This window comes from Lynx rufus, unplaced genomic scaffold (genome assembly GCF_022079265.1).
Source record: "Lynx rufus isolate CCGP_SWC_20201006 ecotype Redwood Valley unplaced genomic scaffold, mLynRuf1.p SCAF_4, whole genome shotgun sequence".
In the NCBI taxonomy this organism is placed as follows: domain Eukaryota; kingdom Metazoa; phylum Chordata; class Mammalia; order Carnivora; family Felidae; genus Lynx; species Lynx rufus.
In genome coordinates this window covers 57,505,621-57,524,955 of record NW_025814856.1, presented here as the reverse complement: position 1 = coordinate 57,524,955, position 19,335 = coordinate 57,505,621, and the positions used below count along the sequence as shown (strand labels likewise).

At 42.1% G+C, this 19,335-nt stretch overlaps 1 protein-coding gene across 1 annotated transcript in view; it reads left to right on the top strand.

Annotated features, from left to right (window-relative positions):
• The window catches only part of EEFSEC (eukaryotic elongation factor, selenocysteine-tRNA specific), a 250,282-nt gene that overhangs the window by 93,220 nt on the left and 137,727 nt on the right, over positions 1–19,335 (top strand). The window contains exon 3 of the mRNA XM_047096360.1: positions 18,520–18,616. Within this exon, the coding sequence (XP_046952316.1) occupies positions 18,520–18,616 (97 nt within the window). The remainder of the gene's footprint in view (positions 1–18,519; positions 18,617–19,335) is intronic.

Sequence of the window (19,335 nt, the reverse complement as noted above, 5' to 3'; positions counted from 1 at the left end):
CTCTTGCATAAGCATTTATCAATGTTAACAGAAATCAAAATAGAAGATAAAAACGTACCCACAATCTCTCCAATGCATCAAATTAAAGTGTTCTTTCCCTAGGATCCCTGTCATTCTTTCCCACATGTACATAATTTGAGGTAGTTGTTATCACAACATTGACACTGTTCTGTGTTCTAGGCTTTTCTGTTTATTTTTCCACTAAATGTTATCATCTGACAGCATCCTTGATGCATCTTTCACTCCGGCTGCCTCTGTGTTTCCTCCTACTTTTTAAACACTTTCTATTTCTTTGTTTCTGTTGTAGCCAAGGCCATCTGCTAAACCCACCCGGGGCTCCCTTGGCCCTGCCTCCCTCCCTGGGATTGGGTGCATTGCCAAATCCCAAGTGATTGGGCTGCTGCCGAGCTGACTTACAAGGTGTGCCTTTCATACTGGCTTTGTGGCCAACTAGCTGTGTGGTCTTAGGCAACTCACTTCATCTGAGTTTGTATTTCTTCTTTTGTAAAATGGGCACTGTTAAGTTCAGCATTTGTTGTGAGGGAGCGTTTGACGTGGGGCCCGGCACACAGTAGGGTCTTAGCAATCACAGCTGTAAGGTGTGGAGCACCTACTGTGTGCCTGGCGCTATGTTAGGGATTTCCCATACCCAGTCCGATCATCAGTTACCCCAGGAGGGAGGTTTTGTATCTGGGTTGACTGGTCAGAAAAAAAACAAAGTATAATAAATGCTGGTTATTTTGACTTTTACTATTCCAGACCTAAAACTTATACAAGTATCCCCTGCTTTTCAAAGATTGCATAGCACCACTTTGCTGTTATGAAAGACCTACCTTATTAGTTCTTGTTTTCGCTAACCAAAAGAAATCTGGAGAGGATTTTTGTTGTTACGAAAAAAGGTGAAAAGCGACAATAGTGTTCAGTGTCTGCTTTGCAGAGCGTCATTATAGAGGCAGTGTGCATGCACCCCAGACAGCGAGAGCAGCCCCACCAAGTCCCTTTCCCCGGGACTGCACTCAGCATCCAGCCGCCAGAGCTTTGAACTGTGTCTGTGAGCATCTGTGCTTTATGTCGATTTATCTTGTGCATCTGTTAGTAAGATGTGTCCTAAGGTATCAGAAGAGCCTAGGAGAAGTTATTTTTTGGGTCTGGGAACGCTAATTTCTCCATATAAACGAATGGTAATTGCTTCTTTATGCCATTTTGCCTCACTGAACATTTCATAGGAACGCTCTATTTTCAGATAGTGGGGAAACCTGTAGTCTATTGTTTATGTCTTTTACACAAGTTACACACACACGCGCATACACACACACATTTTAACTTATCTCAGATCGTTTTCGTGTGTTGTCGAAGGTCAGCCTGCGTGCATAGTCAGCATGTCTGGGCTTGGTTGGAAGCGTGATGCACCACAGCTGTGCGGGGAGTCTGGAGGAGGTGGTGGGTGCTGGGAACAGGAGAAGCCCTTGAATGTGCTCCAGGTCAGCCCCTGCCTGCACCGCTGAGCTGTGGGGCTGGGCTCAGGGCTCATCCTGACATCTCTGGTTGGAGCCTCTTGTGCTTCTAGAACCCAGACACCAGTCTGGATCTGAAACCCAGGGCGGGAGGGGCCTCTTTTCCCCCAAGGGGCTGCTGAACTCTACTTCTGCCTCCAGAAGCCAGGATCCCCAGTGTGTGGCATATTCAGGAAATCAGCAAGGCCAGCTTCTCTTGAGCCTGGGAAAGGGCCAGATACTCAGCCCAACACGCCTTTATGTTTTGTTACGATACATTGCCCAAAAGGGTTTGGATAAAAAATAATTGAATTTCCGAAAGCTTTATGGTTAATCGCTGGAATTCTCAGTGCACGCTTTTACCCTTCCCTGTCCCTCTGGGCCTCAGGCTCATGGAGTGTAAGCAGAGATGATGCACATGTACTGGGCCCTGGCTTGTGGTTGGGTCCTGGGTCACTGATTGCCGTGGCTGGAGCCCTCCCTACGGACTGAGAATGGACACTTCCTCTCCTCTGTCATGGGAGAGGCCTGGACTCTGGACTCCTACAGACCAGCCACTTATTCCCTGTGCCCCCTGGCAGCCTCAGGCAAGTCACTTGGCTTCTCTGAATACACATCAGAGGCCCCCTGCTCATGGGGTGTTGGGATCACACGAGAGCACGTAGCATGGTGCTGGCACAGAGCAGGGTGTCTGCTCCTTTCCTTTCCTTTTCTTTCTTTTTCTCTTGTGTTTCTTTCTTTCTTTCTCTGTCTCTCTTCGTTGGTGTTTTTATTGCTTCCCTCTCTCCCCTCACTATTCTTTTCTTTTTCATTCTTTTCCCTCCATCCCTCCCTCTCCAGTGTCTCTTCTTTCACAGTCAGCTCTGGGTGTTGGCCTTCCCAAGGCTGATATCTCCATCTTGCCATTTTTGCGGGGTAGCACGGCCCGTCTGAGCTGTTCTGGGGTTGTTGGGTGAGTGGGTCGCAGGCCCTGTTTGGAATCTCCCCTGTGAACTTGCATCATTTTGTCACACTGACCTTTGGGCAGCCAGTGGCTCCAGAGATTGTTTAACTTACTCTCTAGGTAACTCCTGCTTGTCAGAGTTACTTCCTTTATTCTTTAAAAAAAAAATCTGGGGTACCTGGGTGGCTCAGTTGGTTAAGCGTCCGATTTCAGCTCAAGTCATGATCTCACAGTTTGTGAGTTCAAGTCCCACGTTGGGCTCTGCACTGACAGCACAGAGCCTGCTTCACATCCTCTATCTCCCTCTCTCTCTGCCCCTCCCCCACTTGCTCTCCCTCTCTCTGAAAAATAAATAAACATTTTTAAAAATCTAGTTTTTTAAAGGGCTTGCCTGCCCAAGCAGGCCAGACCCAGTGGGCATAGAGTCAAAGACCAATTGAACCAAGCCTCCCACATTCTAAGACATGTACTGTGTACTTGAACAGGAAAGACCAACTTGTGGAGGAAGTAACAGTGGGAGATTTGCCCAGCAGTTCAAGAGGAGAGCTGAATTGGCTTCTCCAGAATATCATGGGGGGCTTCTGAGAAGGAGACTTTGCTTCTGGCCTGGAAGTCAGGAATTTGAATTGGTTCTAGAAGTGCAAGTGATAACCAAGCAGGGACGAGTTTCACAATATGTGATGCAGGTCAGGGCATTGACCCCTCAGAAGGGATGTAGGCGGCTAGAGGCTGCCCTGATTCCAAGGACTGGTTCCAGACTCCCCACAGTACTTTCCACACATGAACTTGTTTGCAGTGGGAGACAACCCTGCAGCGTAGGTCATGCTGTTTCCTATAAGACAGGGACATGGAGGCAGAGTCAGATTCGGATCGGTATTCCTAGGGTCCTAGGTTTCTTGCTCAAAGTCCCATTCTCTGTGCCTTGCCTCAGGTTGCCTGTCACCAGGGTTAGGTTTGGATAGGCAGAGGAAAGGAGGGGAGTGGGGGCAGCAGTCGGAGTAGAGTTTGGCACTAGGCAGAGGCTTGAGTTTTTACCTGTATTTCCAGGGGTTTGATGAGTTGGGTCAGTATGAGAAGGTTGGGGCAGACCATAGAGGGCCTTGTGGGCCAGCCTGGATGCTGGGCTTCATCCTGGGATAGTCATGGAGCCCCTGAAAGTGTGTAGGGGAGAAGGCTGATACTTCAGAGTGGTGTAGGTGGAAGATCATCACAGCCATGGTCAGTGCCTGGTATAGGGCTGTGCACAGACTTTGGAAAGTATTTGTCCTGGGATGGTAAGGGCCTGACCCAAAGTGGAACTTGTTGAGAATGAACATCAGGGGATGGATTGGAGCCAGATCCCAAGAGAAGAACTGATCAAATGCAGTGACTGAGGAAGACAGTGATGACCATGCAGCCAGTGATGGCTTCAGAGACCAGGGAATGTTGTCCTGTGATCAGAAACCAGGGAATGTGGTATTGGGAAAGTGTTGCTGGCAGGTGATGGTACATGGTTACAGTGCGGGAAAGGGGCCTTACCTGAAGACACAGATTTGGGAACCATCCACAGAGAAGCCTTGGCACAGGTCATCAGAGTATGGGGAACACCTGGAGGATAGCAGTCCAGGGGGAAAAGAGCTGGACTCTCAGGGTACTCTTGGGAGAGACTTGCAGTGGCTAGGGAAGGAAGAAGGCCTCTTGAGGAGGTAAAGGCCCTAGATGGAAGGCCATGGAAATAAAGCCTTGGGATTGTGGGTGAAGAGGGAAGGGAGCCAGCTGGCTGATGGTCATCTCGGTCAGATGTCATAGAGAGAGTCTGAGGGAAGAACATTGACTTGACCACTGGAGTTGCTCTTGTCCTTTAGGAACTTAGTTCTCTTCTGTGACCCCTCCCCCATCCCTCTTGAAGTCAGAGTTGGTGCCCCAGACCCTCTTGACCCATTGCTTGGGGAGCCCTTTGTTTATTGTGCAACCTTCATGAAGGCCAGCACAGAGGAGATGCTTAGTAAATGTCCCTCAGCTTGAAAGCAGAGACAGAAATGATGTTGTAAGGAAATCAAGCTTAAGCTCCTGGTGAGTAAACAGAAGTGGTGTTGATTTTGAAATGTGAGTGGGGAAAGAGTGAATGGTGTCAAGCAAAAGGATTTCCTCTCCCACAAGAGAAGAGAAATCTGGTGATACAGAAAATGGGCAGCAGGCATGAGTCTAGAGACAGCATTGGAGGGGTTGGTGAAGGGAGGATTGGGGATGAGGGTGGTCAGACAGAGGATACCTTCAGACATGACAGGGAGACCAGGTAGCAGTAGATTTTTTTTCTTGGACTCTTGCCTTCTTTTGCCTGTTCTTGAACTGGGTCCTTTGTCCTGCTTCCCATTGGGTGCCACAGTAGAGAAATGTGAAGAAATGGCCAAGGGTCTTGAGGAAGATGAAGAAAGCCATATTATTCACAGTAAAGGTCTTACACTGTATGTTAGGCAAAAGATGTCTGAGATTGTACTTGGATGTGGCACAAATGTATGGAGAAGATTCTGGAAAGATGGAAGAGTAGGAGCACCAGGAATCCATTTCCCTATCTGCACAACAATTACACTGGCAGAATCTGTCTTATAGAACCATTTTGGAACTCTGGAGTCTATTGAAGGCTTGCAAGGGGAAGGCTTGCAAGGGGAAGGCTTAATTTCAGTTAATTTTAGCTCTTGACACAATAGCAGCTATCCATCCCCATCCCTCAGTCTCATGGCAGGTGTCTGTGCAGGTGTTTCTAGAGCAGCTTGCACACAGCTTGCAGGAACCAGAGTGGGCAAAAATGACCCTGTCCTCCAAATATCAGAGATCTGTGCTCTGATCACTGATTGCTGCTTCTGATCACAGAGGTGCAGACAGACAGACAGGCAGCCATTATTTTTATACCTCCCTCCACTATTACAAGACCCCTCTCCCCAGCAGAAGTGACTTCTGAAGGATTTGAAGGACCAGCGCCCCCCCTTTTTTTGGTTCCCCCTTCATTTTTTTCTTTTTCCTCTTTCAGAAGTCAGACATTAAAGACTAGAACATTCAGAAACAACTGCAAACATATGGAAGGAAATTACAGAGTAACCACATGCCCAGGGAAAGGGCTCAGATAAGACCTAAGAAGACTTCTAAGTTTATACTTCAGGCTGAGACAGCATAGAGACAGCCTTCAATAATAAAAAGAAAAACAAAAAACCCCAAGAACAACAACAAAAAAGAGGAAACTGCAGGGAAGGGGAAGAATCTGATTTATAGAGTTAACCATCTTATTTGACTCAAATTTCCAGCTCCCAACAAAAAAATCATAAGGCATAAGAAGAAGCAGGAAAGTATGGCCCAAAGGAAAAAGAATCAATAGAAAGTGTCCTGGAAAAAGACCTGATGGTAGATATACTAGACAAAGACTTTAACTATCTTAAAAACAGTCAAAAAAAGTAGAGGAGAATGTGGAGAAAGTCAAGAAAGTAATGTATGAACAAAATGGAAATATTAACCAAAAAATTTTAATCTAAAAAGGAACTAAAGAAATCCTGGATCTGAAAAGTACAATAACTGAAAGGAAAAAAAAAAATCACTAGAGAGATTTAAAAAGCAAATTTGAGCAGGCAGAAGAAAGAATTGGCAGACTTGAAGATAGGACAATAGAAATTACCCAGTCTGAGGAACAGAAAGAAAAAAATTGAAGAAAAGTAAACAGAGCCTAAAGGACCTGTAGGATGCCATCAAGTGGATGAACATATACATTGTGGGAGTCAAGGAAGGAAGCAAGCAAGCAAGCAAGCAAGCAGAGAGGATATTTGAAAATCCCAAATTTTAGGAAAGACATTAATATAAACATCCAAGAAGCTCAATCAACTCCAAGTAAAATGAACTTTAAGAGACTCACACTGAGACATATAATCATGCAACTTGGCAAAAGTCAAAGACAAAAAGAAGATCTGGAAAGCAACAAGAAGTGACTTGCCACACACAAGGGATCCTTAATAAGATAATAAACAGATTTCTCAGCACAGTCTGTGGAGGCTGGAAGGTAGTAGGCCCATACATTCAAAGTGTTAAAGGAAAAAAAAAACACTGTCAGTGAAGAATTGTATATCTAGAAAAACTGCCTTGAGAACTGAGGGAGAAATTAAGACATTCTTAGATAAACAAAAGCTGAGGGAGTTTGTTACTACTATACCTGCCATGCAGAGATGCTCCAGAGTCCTGCACAGTGAAATGAAAAGATACTAGGTAGTAACTTGAAGCTCTATAGTGAGATCCAGTCTCACGTGGGCAATTATAAAAGCTGGTATTATGGTGAGGTTTGTGATTCCATGTTTTTTCTATATGATTTAAGAGACTAATAAAGATAAAAGAATAAAACAATGATTTGTCTGAAAGATAGTAGTATTGTAACTTTGGTCCTTAACTCTACATTTTGTTTTCTAGATGATTTAAGAGACTAATGTATTTAAAAGAATATTAGTTGATTTGGGGCACATAGTGTATAAAGATGTCATTTTGTGGCATGAACAACAGAAAAAGATGGGGTCAGAGCTGTATAGGAACAGAGTTTTTGTATGTTATTGAAGTTAAGCTGCTATAAGTTCACATTAGAATATTATAACTTTAGGATGCTAAATATAATCTCCACGTTAGCCAGCCACACACACACACACACACACACACACACACACACACACACACACAAAGCTATAGAATATATATAAAAAGAAACGGGAAGGAAAGTTAACTGTTTCACAACAACAACAACAACAACAACAACAACAACTAAACACCAAAAAAGATACTAATGCAAGAAATAAGAGACCATAAAAGCTCTATGCCACATAGGGAACAAATAGCATAATGACAGAATTCCCTCCTTATTAGTAGTTTCTTTAGATGTAAATGGATTAAGTTCACCAATTAAAGGGGAGGCAGTGGCAGAATAGACAAAAACACATGGTCTAACTATAGGTGCTCTACTAGAGGCTCACTTTAGATCCAAAGACACAAATCAATTGAAAGTGAATGGATGAAAAAAGATATTCCATGCAAATGATAATCAAAAAAGACCAGGGATGGCTATGTTTATATTAGACAAAATAGACTTTCAATAAAAAAAAATTATGAGAGATAAAGAAGGATATTATATATTAATAGAAGTTCCAATACAGCAAGAAGAAATAACAGTTATAAGCATATTACATACCTAATGACAGACCCTCAAAATATATGAAGTAAAAACTGACAGAATTGAAATAGACCTAGTTCTAGAACAATAGTTAGAGATTACAATGATAGATAGAGGAACCAGACAGAAGATAAGGAAGGAAATAGAGGACTTAACACAACAAACCAACTAGCCTAACAGCCATATACAAAACACTTGATCCAACATTCTTCCCACATGCACATGGGACATTTTCCAGGACAGGCCGTGCCAAATTAAGTCTCAATAGATTTAAAAAGTCAGATCTCCTACTAAATATCTTCTGACCACAACAGGATAAAGGTAGAAATCAATAACAGAGGTAAGATTGGAAAACTCACAGATTTGTGGAAATTAATATATGTAAACAACCAATGGATCAAGGAAGAAATCATAAGGCAAATTAGAAATACTTGGAGATGAATGATAACCAAAACATACTATTATGGAATGCAGTAAAAGCAGTGATGAGTGGGAAATTTATAGTTATAAATTCTAACATTAAAAAATAAGAATGATTTGAAATTAGCAACCTAACTTTACAACTTAAGGAACCAGAAAAAGAACAAACTAAACTTAAGGATAGCACAAAGAAGTTAATAATAAAAGATTAGAGAAGAGAAAAATGAAATAGGAAAAGAAAAACAATAGAGAAAAGGAAACCAGAAGTTGGTTTCGAAAAGATCAACCAAACTGACAAGCTAGATGGACTAAGAAAAAAAGAGAGAAGACTCAAATTATTAAAATCAGAAATGAAAATGGGAATATTACTATTAAGTCTATAGAAACTAAAATTGGACAACCTTGATGAAATGGACAAAGTCCTGGAAAAATAAAATCTACCAAGACCAAATCATAAATACATAGACAATCTGAATAGACCTGTTTGAAGGATATTGAATCAGCAATCAAAAATCTCCTAACAAAGAAAAACTCTGGATCTGATTAATTGGCAAATCCCAACAGTTAGAGAAGAGCTAACACCAATTCTTAAACTTTTCCAAACAAATCGAAGAGGAGAGAACACTTTCTAGCTCATTCTTTGAGGTCAGCACTACCTTGATACCAAAGTCAGACAAAGATACTAAAAGAGAAGAAAACTGCAGACCCAAATCCCTTATGAATATTGATGTAAAAATCCTCAGCAGAATGCTAGCAAACTGAATTTAGCAGCATACTAAAAGGATTATATACCGCAACTAAGTGGGGCTTATTCCTGGAATGCAAGGATGGTTTAACATACAAAAACCATTTAATGTAAAATACCACATGGTCATCAATTGATAGGGAAAAAGCATTTGACAAAATTCAATACCCTTTCATGCTAAAAACAATCAACAAACCAGGAAGAGAAGGAAAGTACCTCAAAATAATAAAAGCCATATGTGAAAAACGTACAACAAACATCATATGAAGTTGTAGAAGGCTAAAGTTTTTCCTTTAAGATCAGGAACAAGACAGATGTTACCACTTTTTACCCCTTCTATTCAAAACAGTACTGGAAGTTCTAGCCAGAGCAATTAGGCAAGAAAAGTAAATAAAAGCATCCAAGTTGGAAAGGAAGAAGTAAAATTATCCCTTCATGGATGATATGATCTTATATGTGGAAAACCTCATTAAGCTTATAAATGAATTCAGCAGAGTAGCAGGATACAAAGCCAATGTGTAAAAATCAGTTGGATTTCTATATATTAACAATGAATAATCTGAAAATCAAATTATGAAAAGAATTCCATTTGTAGTAGCATCCAAAATAATAAAATACTTAGGAATTAACAAAGGAGACAAAAGACTTATATAATGAAGACTAATGAAGACATTGCTGAAAGAAATTTAAAAAGACATAAATAAATGGAAACACATTTCATGTTCATGGATTGGAAGACTTATTACTGTCAACATGTCAGTGCTACCCCAAGCAATTTACAGATTCAACATAATCCCTATCAAAATCCCAATCAAGTTTTTTGCAAAAATAAAAAAACCTGTACTGAAATTCATATGGGGTCTGAAAATTCCCCAAATAGCCAAAACATTCTTGAAAAAGATGAACAAAACTAGACAGTTCACACTTCATGATTTCAAATCTTACTACAGTGCTACAGTAATCAAAGCAGTATGGTACTGGCATAAGGCAGACATATACACCAATGGAATAGAGTAGAGAGCCCAGAAATAAACTCTTGCATATATGGTCAAAGGAGGGTTGACAAGGGGGCCAAGACCATTCAATGGGGGAAGGACAGTCTTTCAACAAATGCTGCTGGGAAAATTGGATGGATATCCACATGCAAATATGATATCTAACATCATATACAAACATTAGCTCAAAAGGGATCAAAGAACCAAATGTAGGACTTAAAACTCTCAGAAGAAAAATTTTTTTAAATTTGTGCATCAAAAGACCGTATCAGCAGAATAAAAAGACCACCTACAGAATGGGAGAAAATATTTGTAAATCTATATATCTGATAATAAGTATATATAGTAACTCCTAAAACTGAAGAACAAAAAACAAATGACCTGATTCAAAAATGGGAAAGACTTGAATAGACATTTCTCCAAAGAAGATACACAAATGGCCAATGAGTACATGAAAAAAAAAAAAAATGCCAGCGTCACTAATCATTAGGGAATTGCAAATAAAACTGCAGTGAGATACCAGTTCACACCTATTTGGATTGCAGTTGTCAAAAACAAGGAGGTAAGTGTTGACGAAATGTGGATAATTGGAGCCATTGTGCACTGTTGGTGGGAATGTAAAATGCTGCAGCCGACATGGATAATGGTATGGAGGTTCCTCAAAAATCAAAAAATAGTAATGTTAACTAACTGGAATTTAAGTAAAAACTTTAAAAAATCTAAAAATAGAATTACCATGCACCAATTCTTCTTCTGGGTATATACTCAAAAGAATTGAAAACCGGGTCCCCGAGAGATGTTCATAATAACATCATTCACGATAGCCAAAAGGTGGAAGCAAACCAGGTGTCCGTTGATGGAAGAATGGATAAGCAAATGGTGGAATACATACAATGGAATATTATTTATCCCTAAAACTGGAGGAAATTCTAATACATGCCACAACATAGATGAACCTCAACGATATTTTGCTACATGAAATAAGGCAGTCACAAGAAGGCAAATACTGCATGATTCCATTTACATGAGATAATTAGAATCATAGAACCAGAGTACTGTTGCCAGGAGCTGAGGGATGGGAGGATGGGGTTATTGTTTAATCGGTATGGAGTTTCAGTTTTACAAGAAAAAAGAGCTGTGGAGATGGATGGTGGTGATGGCTGCACAACATTACAGATGTATTTTATACCACTGAACTGCACACTTAAATATGGTTAAGGTGTGTATTTTTGTTATGTGTATTTTGTTATGTGTATTTTTATGTGTTTTTTTGGTTACGTGTATTTTTTTTGTTATGGGTATTTATTTTACCACTATAAAAAAAATTGGGAGTGGGGGGAAATGCATGGAGTTATCTTAGAAAGTTAATTCTTTTTCAGTTATCTTTAAATTTCATCGGTTAAGTTCAAGAAAATGTCTCAGCTTGGTCCTAGTATGTCTTTAGTGCTTCCCTAACTTTCTAACCAGGCTCAGAACCTTCAGCAAGGAATAGTATCTAGCTAGGATTTAATAGCCTTCTTTTGTTTTCTTTATTTATTTTTGTAGCTGCAGTAGTAGATTTCTTGTCCCCTGAAGGGAACTGTGGGTGATTAATCAAACGTCCCTTAAAGCAGAGAATCATAAAAAATGGCACATTCAAACCTTACATAATATTTTAACTTAGAGTATATCCGTGCATTCTTATAATATCAATAACATAAGTTGCTCCAGGGAAACATAAAAGGCTTTCAGCATCGTGCCTCTCCTTCTCCATTAGCGGCTAATCCAGGCTCATCGGAGTCATCTTGGCTTTGCGGGCAATTTTGCATCCTGAATTCAGGCCCATCTCCTCTTCTTCGTGCTGTTTTGTTTAGGCATGTGTGATTTCTGCACTATCTGTAATTTCAGTATCACACAAGTTAGCACTCCTGATTCATGTTACCATTCATTCTTTTGGTCTGAATTCAGGAAAGGAAGCTATATTCTGGATGTTCTTCTTGGTCAGAATTTATGTTTTTAAAAGCTCTAGGGTTTGTTGCTTTGCCAGCATTAAAAAGTTGTAATTTGCGAGTCCAGCTGCAGTACCTTAGGCAGCTGGGGTTGTCATTTTGGCGCTTTTTTTTTTTTTTTTAATATCCAGGTGCAGCATGCTTGTGTGTGTGTGTGTGTGTGTGTGTGTGTGTGAGTGTGTGTGTGTGATTGTTTCTCTTGGTAGCATAAGTTAGAATAGTTCTACCAGTGTGGTAGAGGTGTTCTCCAGTTAAATAACCTGGAGAAAACGAAACAAATGGCTTCAGTTCTGTTGTGAGTATCAGCATCACATGGCTTCCTGTGGCCAAAGTCCTTGCCCCAGTAACTCATGACCTTGTTATATCTGTCACTTGCTGGAAAATGTTTTGCCCGCCCCATCTTTTCTTCTAGTTTGAGCCCACTGACTGGCACCCTGAGTTCTCTTGCATATAAGCCATTCCCAAATGCACCGTCTGTAGTTTGGGTCTCCTAAAAGCGAAGCCCGATTTGCACAGCAGCGTGAGTGAATTTTTCTGTGTTTTCACAGCCTCCTCTGAAGTCTTTTATCATTTTCTTATTCGCACTTAATTTGGCACCAGGTTGTAAAGAGATCTGCCTGTATTTCATCTTTCTAAATAATTCTATTTAGCTCTCATAGAAACAGCTATTTTTCACACTGTTGTTTTATGATACTAAATTAAATTAAAATAACACAGCTGGCATTACCAAGTTTATGCCATAACCACTGTGTCTCCTGTTCAACTTAAAGGTCAGGTGGTGAAGGCAAAAGTGTGGGGTGGACTAGACTCTCGAGCGGGGCTTCGAAACTCAAGCCGTCTCCTGGGTGTGGGCACCTAGTGCACTAGGCTTTAGGCACGGGTTTTGCAGAGCAGAGGGAGTGAAGACCCATCCGCCAATGGCTGTCCTTGTGGCTGGTGGTGGGAGGGCCTCTCCTGTGCCTTTTCTTTGTTGCAGATGATACTGGTTTTCCATGTAGATAGTAACAGAGTCATGTTTTTCAATAAATGTATTTAAGGAGGAACGTGAACTGTTTTAAAGGAAAAAAAACTGAGAAAGTAATAGCTTAGGTGGTACGTCAATTTGACGAACCTTGTGAAGAGGGCATTAGGACCAGTGACCCGTGTGAAGGTGACACTGAAATAGAGGCAGAAGGGAATGGAGCAGAGCAGCCCAGCCCTGTCCTGGTGGGTGGGGGCACCGGACTCCATCTTCTGTTCTTCTGTTTCAAGGGAGCCGTGGTGACATCTGACACAGTAGTCATTCCCAGGGGAGGGATGGTGGGGGTCACCCTTAGAATGTCCAACACAGTGGGAAGGACACTACTCTAGAACAGGGCTTTTTGCCTGTGCCATTTACTTCACTTACAACTCTTTAGCAATCATTTAACCTCTCTGTGCCTCAGTTTCCTCATCTCTAAAATGCCACTTTTACCCCTCCTTTCATTACCATCGAGGGTTAAATGGGGTGATGTGTATGAAGGCTTTTAGCCAAGCATTATGCCACTCACATAGTGCTCAAATAACGTTATGGGAATGTTAACAATTCTTCCTACCTCCGAGGGTTGTTTTAAGGATCCAGTAAATTTATGTCTTTATCTGAAGGTGATAGCAAACTGAGAATATTAAGTACTGTCATTATAGTTATTATCATCTTTCTTTCATTGGTTTGAGAATAAAATTTACTGAAGGGCAAGGATTTTGTTACTCCATTTATAGGACTTAAATATGTTATGTTCCCTGATCTTTGAAGATCAGCCACTTTCCAAATTCTCATGGATTTGAGAAAAGGCACACAGCCCTACCTCTAACCCAGGCAGATGGAACACTGTTCTCTTGATATTCTCAGGGGGATGGTAAACCCAGAGTTACCTTTTAAAATTTTTTTTTTAACGTTTATTTATTTTTGAGACAGGGAGAGACAGAGCATGAACGGGGGAGGGTCAGAGAGAGGGAGACACAGAATCTGAAACAGGCTCCAGGCTCTGAGCTGTCAGCACAGAGCCCGACGCGGGGCTCGAACTCACAGAGTGCAAGATCGTGACCTGAGCCGAAGTCGGCCGCTCAACCGACTGAGCCACCCAGGCGCCCCCAGAGTTACCTTTTAATCATAGCCCCACCACTCATTAGCTGTGTGACCTAGAGCAAATGACAGAACCTTGCCAGCTTAGGACCCCCTTCTGTAATACTGGAGGAGGAGGAATCACAGCCACCTCATGGGGTTGATAACATGAGGAGTGCAGAGCTTCTAGCACAGGTGCTGGGACTGTGGGTACTTGACCCCTTCCCTTCCCTTCACCCCCACTGTGCTGGACACTGGATTGCATACAAAGAGGCACTTTGGAGAAATTTTTAGACGTGGGGGAAGGTAAGGGTGCATCTACTGGAGGAGGCAAAGACCAGAACCAGAAGTGGTATGGAAATGTCCCCTGAAAGTACACTTAGTATGTAAACAGATGGAAGATGTTCAACATTATCTGGCTTACTAAGGAAATACAAATTAAAATGAGGTATGTATAAAAAATAATGAGCTTTTGATGTATGTTTAGTGAAATAGACATACCAGATGTTCACTGTGGTAGTGAAAAGGGTAGCAAACCTTTCAATGTATGTTTTTTTCTTTTTAATTGAGATAAATCACATACCATAAAATTCACCCTTTTATTGTGTATAGAATTACACAACCATCACCATTATCTGATTTCAAAAACACTGTACCCATTAAGCAGCTGTTTCCTATTCCCTCAGCCCTGGAAACCACCAGTCTGTTTTCTGTCTCTCTGAATTTGCCTATTCTGGATATTTCATAAAAATCACGCAATATGTCACCTCTTACATCTGGCTTCATTCACTTAGCATTGATGGGCACTTAGGCTGTTTCCACATTTTGGCTTTTGTGAATAGTGCTTTTATGAACATACATGCACAAGTATTTGTTTGAGTACCTGCCTCCCATTCTTTTGAGTTTATACATAGAAATCTCTGGGCCATATGGTAATTCTACATCTCCTTCATTTTTGAAGCAGGTTTCTTTTGCTGGAAACATAAGACTTGGTTGACTTTTTTTTTTCTTAACTTCCAGCATTTTGAATATGGCATCTGCATTACCTTCTAAGCTGCCATGATTTCTTTTTTTTTCTTTTCTTTTTTTAACTTGTTCATTTATTCATTTATTTAATAAATACTTATCAAGTGTCTGCTCTATGATAGATTTTGGGGGGTGTTGTTATTGTTGTTTAGGTATTTGGGATTGGCTGCCCTGGTTTCTGATGAAAGAACAGCTGTTAATCTTATTGAGGATGCCTTGTACTGAATGAGCCACTTCTCTCTGGTTGCTTTCTCCTTGTCATTGGCTCTGACAGCTTGATTATGGTGTGTCTAGATCACATCTCTGAGTTTTTCCCACTTGGAATTTGCTGAGCTTTGTAGATGTCCTTCAAAAACTTCCAAAGTTTTTGAAGTTTATTCAGATCTTTCTGCCCCATCTCTGTCCTTTATTTTTGAACTTCTCAATATGCATATGTTGATGTACTTGATGATGTCTCCTGTATCGTTGAGGCCATGTTCATTTCTCTTCTCTCTTTTTTCTTAGTTTTCCTCAGATTGCATAACCTCTATTGACCTATTCTCAAGTTTGTTGATTCTTCTGCCTGCTCAAATTATTCCATTTCAGAATTTCTATTTGGTTCTTTTTTGTAATTTCTAACTCTTTTTCGATATTTCCTATTTGGTGACTCATTATCTTCATTCTTTCCTTTAGCTCTTTAGACATGGTTTCCTTTGTTTCTTGAATATATTTAAAATAGCTGATTTTCAGTTTTTGTCTAGTAGGGCTTTCTCATGAACAATTTTTATTAACTCCTTTTTTTCTTTGTGGATGGACCATACTTTTGTTTCTTTGTTGTATTGTTATTTTTTTGTTGAACACTGGACATATAGAATAATATAATGTGGCAGTTCTGGATGTCAGATTCTCTTCACCCACACTTTCAGAGTTTGTTGCTATTATTTTGTTAGTGACTTTTGTGAAGTAATTCTGTACAGTCATGTGTGACCGCTGAAGTCTCTGCTCAGTTAGCTTACTGGTCAGCTAATGATTAGACAGAGATTTTCATTAAGGCTAGAATCAGTAAGTCTCCCAGTCTTTGCCAAGGATTAAAAAAATTTTTTCTTAATGTTTATTTATTTGTGTGTGTGTGAGAGAGAGATAGAGTGCAAGCGGGGGGAGGGGCAGAGAGAAGGAGACACAGAACCCAAAGCAGGCTCCAGGCTCTGAGCTGTCAGCACAGAGCCCAACGTGGGGCTTGAACCCACTGACTGAAAGATCATGACCTTAGCAGAAGTCGGACGCTTAACTGACTGAGCCACTCAGGGGCCCCTGCCAAGGATTTCTATTGGGTCATGCTTTCAGTGCTCAGGTAGGCATTTGACAACTCTGCCTTGGCCTTCACTTCCTGCTTGCATAGAATCTTATGATCAGCCAAAGGTGAGAGTTTAGGGCCTTCTCATATCTTTCCTGACAGTGCCCAGGCATGCCCATAGCTTTTTGCCATCAAATAGCCTTATAGACTACCAGGAAAGCTCCAGACCTCCCATGGGAGCTCCCAGCTTTTCCTTCTATGACCAGTTTGCCCAAACTGTTATCCTCTGCCTCAAGCAGCTGCCTCTAATTGTTTTCAACAAATGCCCTCGAGGAAAATGCTGTTCACACTGGGCAAACTCCAAAGCAGGTCAAATAAAGATAGCCTTGTAAATAGAGTCTTCCAGGGAGCTACCAGATTGGAAAAATAATGATACTTCTCTGGGAAAGGGGCTTTGATGGAACTCAAACCCACTCTGCAACCTGCTGTCAGGCTGCTGGCTTCCATTCTGATTGCAGATGTTGGCTATTAGGGCTAGTGCGAAGTTGGGGAGGGGTGGATGGGAATAAAGCAAGTTAAAATGCCACAAAGCTCTTTTTAAAAAAATGTTTATTTATTTATTTTGAGAGAGAGAGCACGTGCAAGTGGGGAAGGGGCAGAGAGAGAGAGAGGGAGAGAGAATACCAAGCAGGTTCCATGCTGTCAGCACACAGCCTGACCTGGGGCTTGATCCCATGAACTGTGAGATCATGACCTGAATCGAAACCAAGAGTTGGACGCTCAACTGACTGAGCCACCCAGGTGCCCTGCCACAAAGCTCTGTTATTCTTACCAAGGTTCAGCCATTTTTCTTGAATAAACATTCCACAGATTGCTGCAAACCTTTGGTTAATTTCTAGAATTCTGGAAAAGTTACTTCTGATGATTTTTGCCACTGTTCTTTTTTTGCTTTTATGGAGGAGAGACTTGTTGAATGTCTTTATTCTACCATCTTGCTGATTTTTCAATGTATATTGAGTCTTAGACTTCTTTCTTATGAATGAACCCCAAAGCAAGGGGGAGAAAACCCACTCACATTCACCAACATGTTTTATCAGTGTTACTTATAATAGTGAAAAATTTGAAATGTTCTAAATCAGTGACATTGGTGGGGGAAAGCGTGTAAATTCTGGGTAACACTATTATGCAGCCGTTAGGAAAGAAAGAGGAGGCCTGGATGGTGGAATTATAACATGGAAGCTGTGAGTCTTGATTCTAGGGCCACATGGGCTGGATTGGAGTTTGCTCCAATGACTTGGAGCAAATTAATTTGCCCCTCTAAGCCTCAATTTCTCATCTATAAAATGGTGACAGTTCCGGGGTGCCTGGGTGGCTCAGTAGGTTAAGCATCCGACTTCAGCTCAGGTCATGATCTCGCGGTCCGTGAGTTCGAGCCCCGTGTCGGGCTCTGTGCTGACAGCTCGGAGCCTGGAGCCTGCTTCGGATTCTGTGTCTCCCTCTCTCTGCTCCTCCCCCACTCGCACTCTCTCTCTCTGTCACACACACAAAAATAAATAAACATCAAAAAAATTTTTTTAAATGGTGACAGTTCCATAGTGGTGCTGTGAGCTGTCAGTGAAGGTGTCCAGGCAATATGTGTGGCTCAGCCAAGTGAGTTGTTATCGCTGTTGTTGCTATCATCCAACAGAAAATTTGTTATGCTATAATGGCAAATAACAGCTAGAAGGATGTGAAATTTTATGTATGCTGTAACCAAAATATAAGAAAAAAAAATGCCTGGCAACGCATGGAAAAACCAAGGTTGGAAGAAAGCACACCACAATGGCAGGATTATGGGTTGTATATGTTCTCTTTTCCATTTTTTAAAAATCACTGGGAAAGATAAATGTCTACTCACAGTAAGAATCTCTTCTTAAAGAAGGAGAGGCTCTTCAGGAGGGCCCAGGCAGGAACACCCCCCCATTAGACACTGGGATAGTGGAAGTGTGTTTCCAGATGCATCTTCAGGGACTTTTTGGTAACCAGTATTTCCCGAGTCTCTGCAGGAAACTAGGATGTATTTCCTGGTCGTCTTCAAGAGGGTCTTTTATTCAGCGTCCTGGGGGCCAGGGGTCACTGCTGACTCCTCAGGATGGGTTCTGAACGTGGTGGTTAAAACCTAAGAGCGCCCTTTTAAATTCTATCGTCCAATCCAAAGGTTTTCTTGTGGGGCCTCTGTTTCCTCACCTGCCGAGTGGGAAAATGATGGTACTCTTCCTTGATGCTTTCCAAAGGATGGAAGGAGAGGCTATCCGAAGTGCTTGGTGCTCTGCCAGGTACTCCACAGATGTGCTGTGTCCGTGCTGGTGATCTCTGTAACTTGGCGGGGCTTGTTTTTCCATTTCAGGTTCCGAGGTGCACCGATTATATCCGTGGCGGCCAAGCCTGGGGGACCAGAGGCCCCCGAAACAGAAGCTCCACAGGGCATCTCAGAGCTCATTGAGGTACTTGAATCCAGGCTGGCCTCTGGCCCCAGTCCCACTCAGGCAGGTCCCTTTGTGTCCTACTTGGTCTGACGGGGAGAGAGAGAGGAGGCACCCCAGCAAGACGACTCTGAGCTGGTTCCTTTAACTACCACCACCCCTCCCCCAGGTACATGAGCACCTTAGTATATCCTCCCTCACCTCCCTGCAAGAGTTAAACCAAAAGAGAAGCAGAGCCCCCACCCCCATCTCGTTCAAAGTCCTGCCCAGCTGTCCACACTCTTGTAAGTCTTTCTTTTTCCTTTCTCTTGCTGAACACCCCCACCCGGACACAGCAGCTTCTGCCTCCTGGAGCTCTGGGCCATGTCATCCATTCCAGGCCTGCAGACTGTGCCTGTCCCCCAGTGTGTCCCACTGGCTGATGGAGATGGACAGTGCAGCTCAGGTCCTCATGGTCTCCACCAAATAGTGGAGCTTCTGAGGCACAGGCTCTGTGTCCAGGCTCAGTGGTAGATAAAGGGAGGGAGCCCAGCCACCGTGGGGTGTCCAGGGTAGCCAGAGGGCAGGTTGGGGAAGGTGGGGTGGTGGTGATGCTGCTGGAAGGATGGCGGTGAGAAGGGGGACCTCAGTGTCCCCTCACTAAGAGGGGCGGAGTGGCGAGGTACCTCGACTCTGGGGCTGCGTGCTGGGCCTACCACCTGCTGTCTCTTGCCTGTATTCCCTCAGTTTTAAGTAGGGAA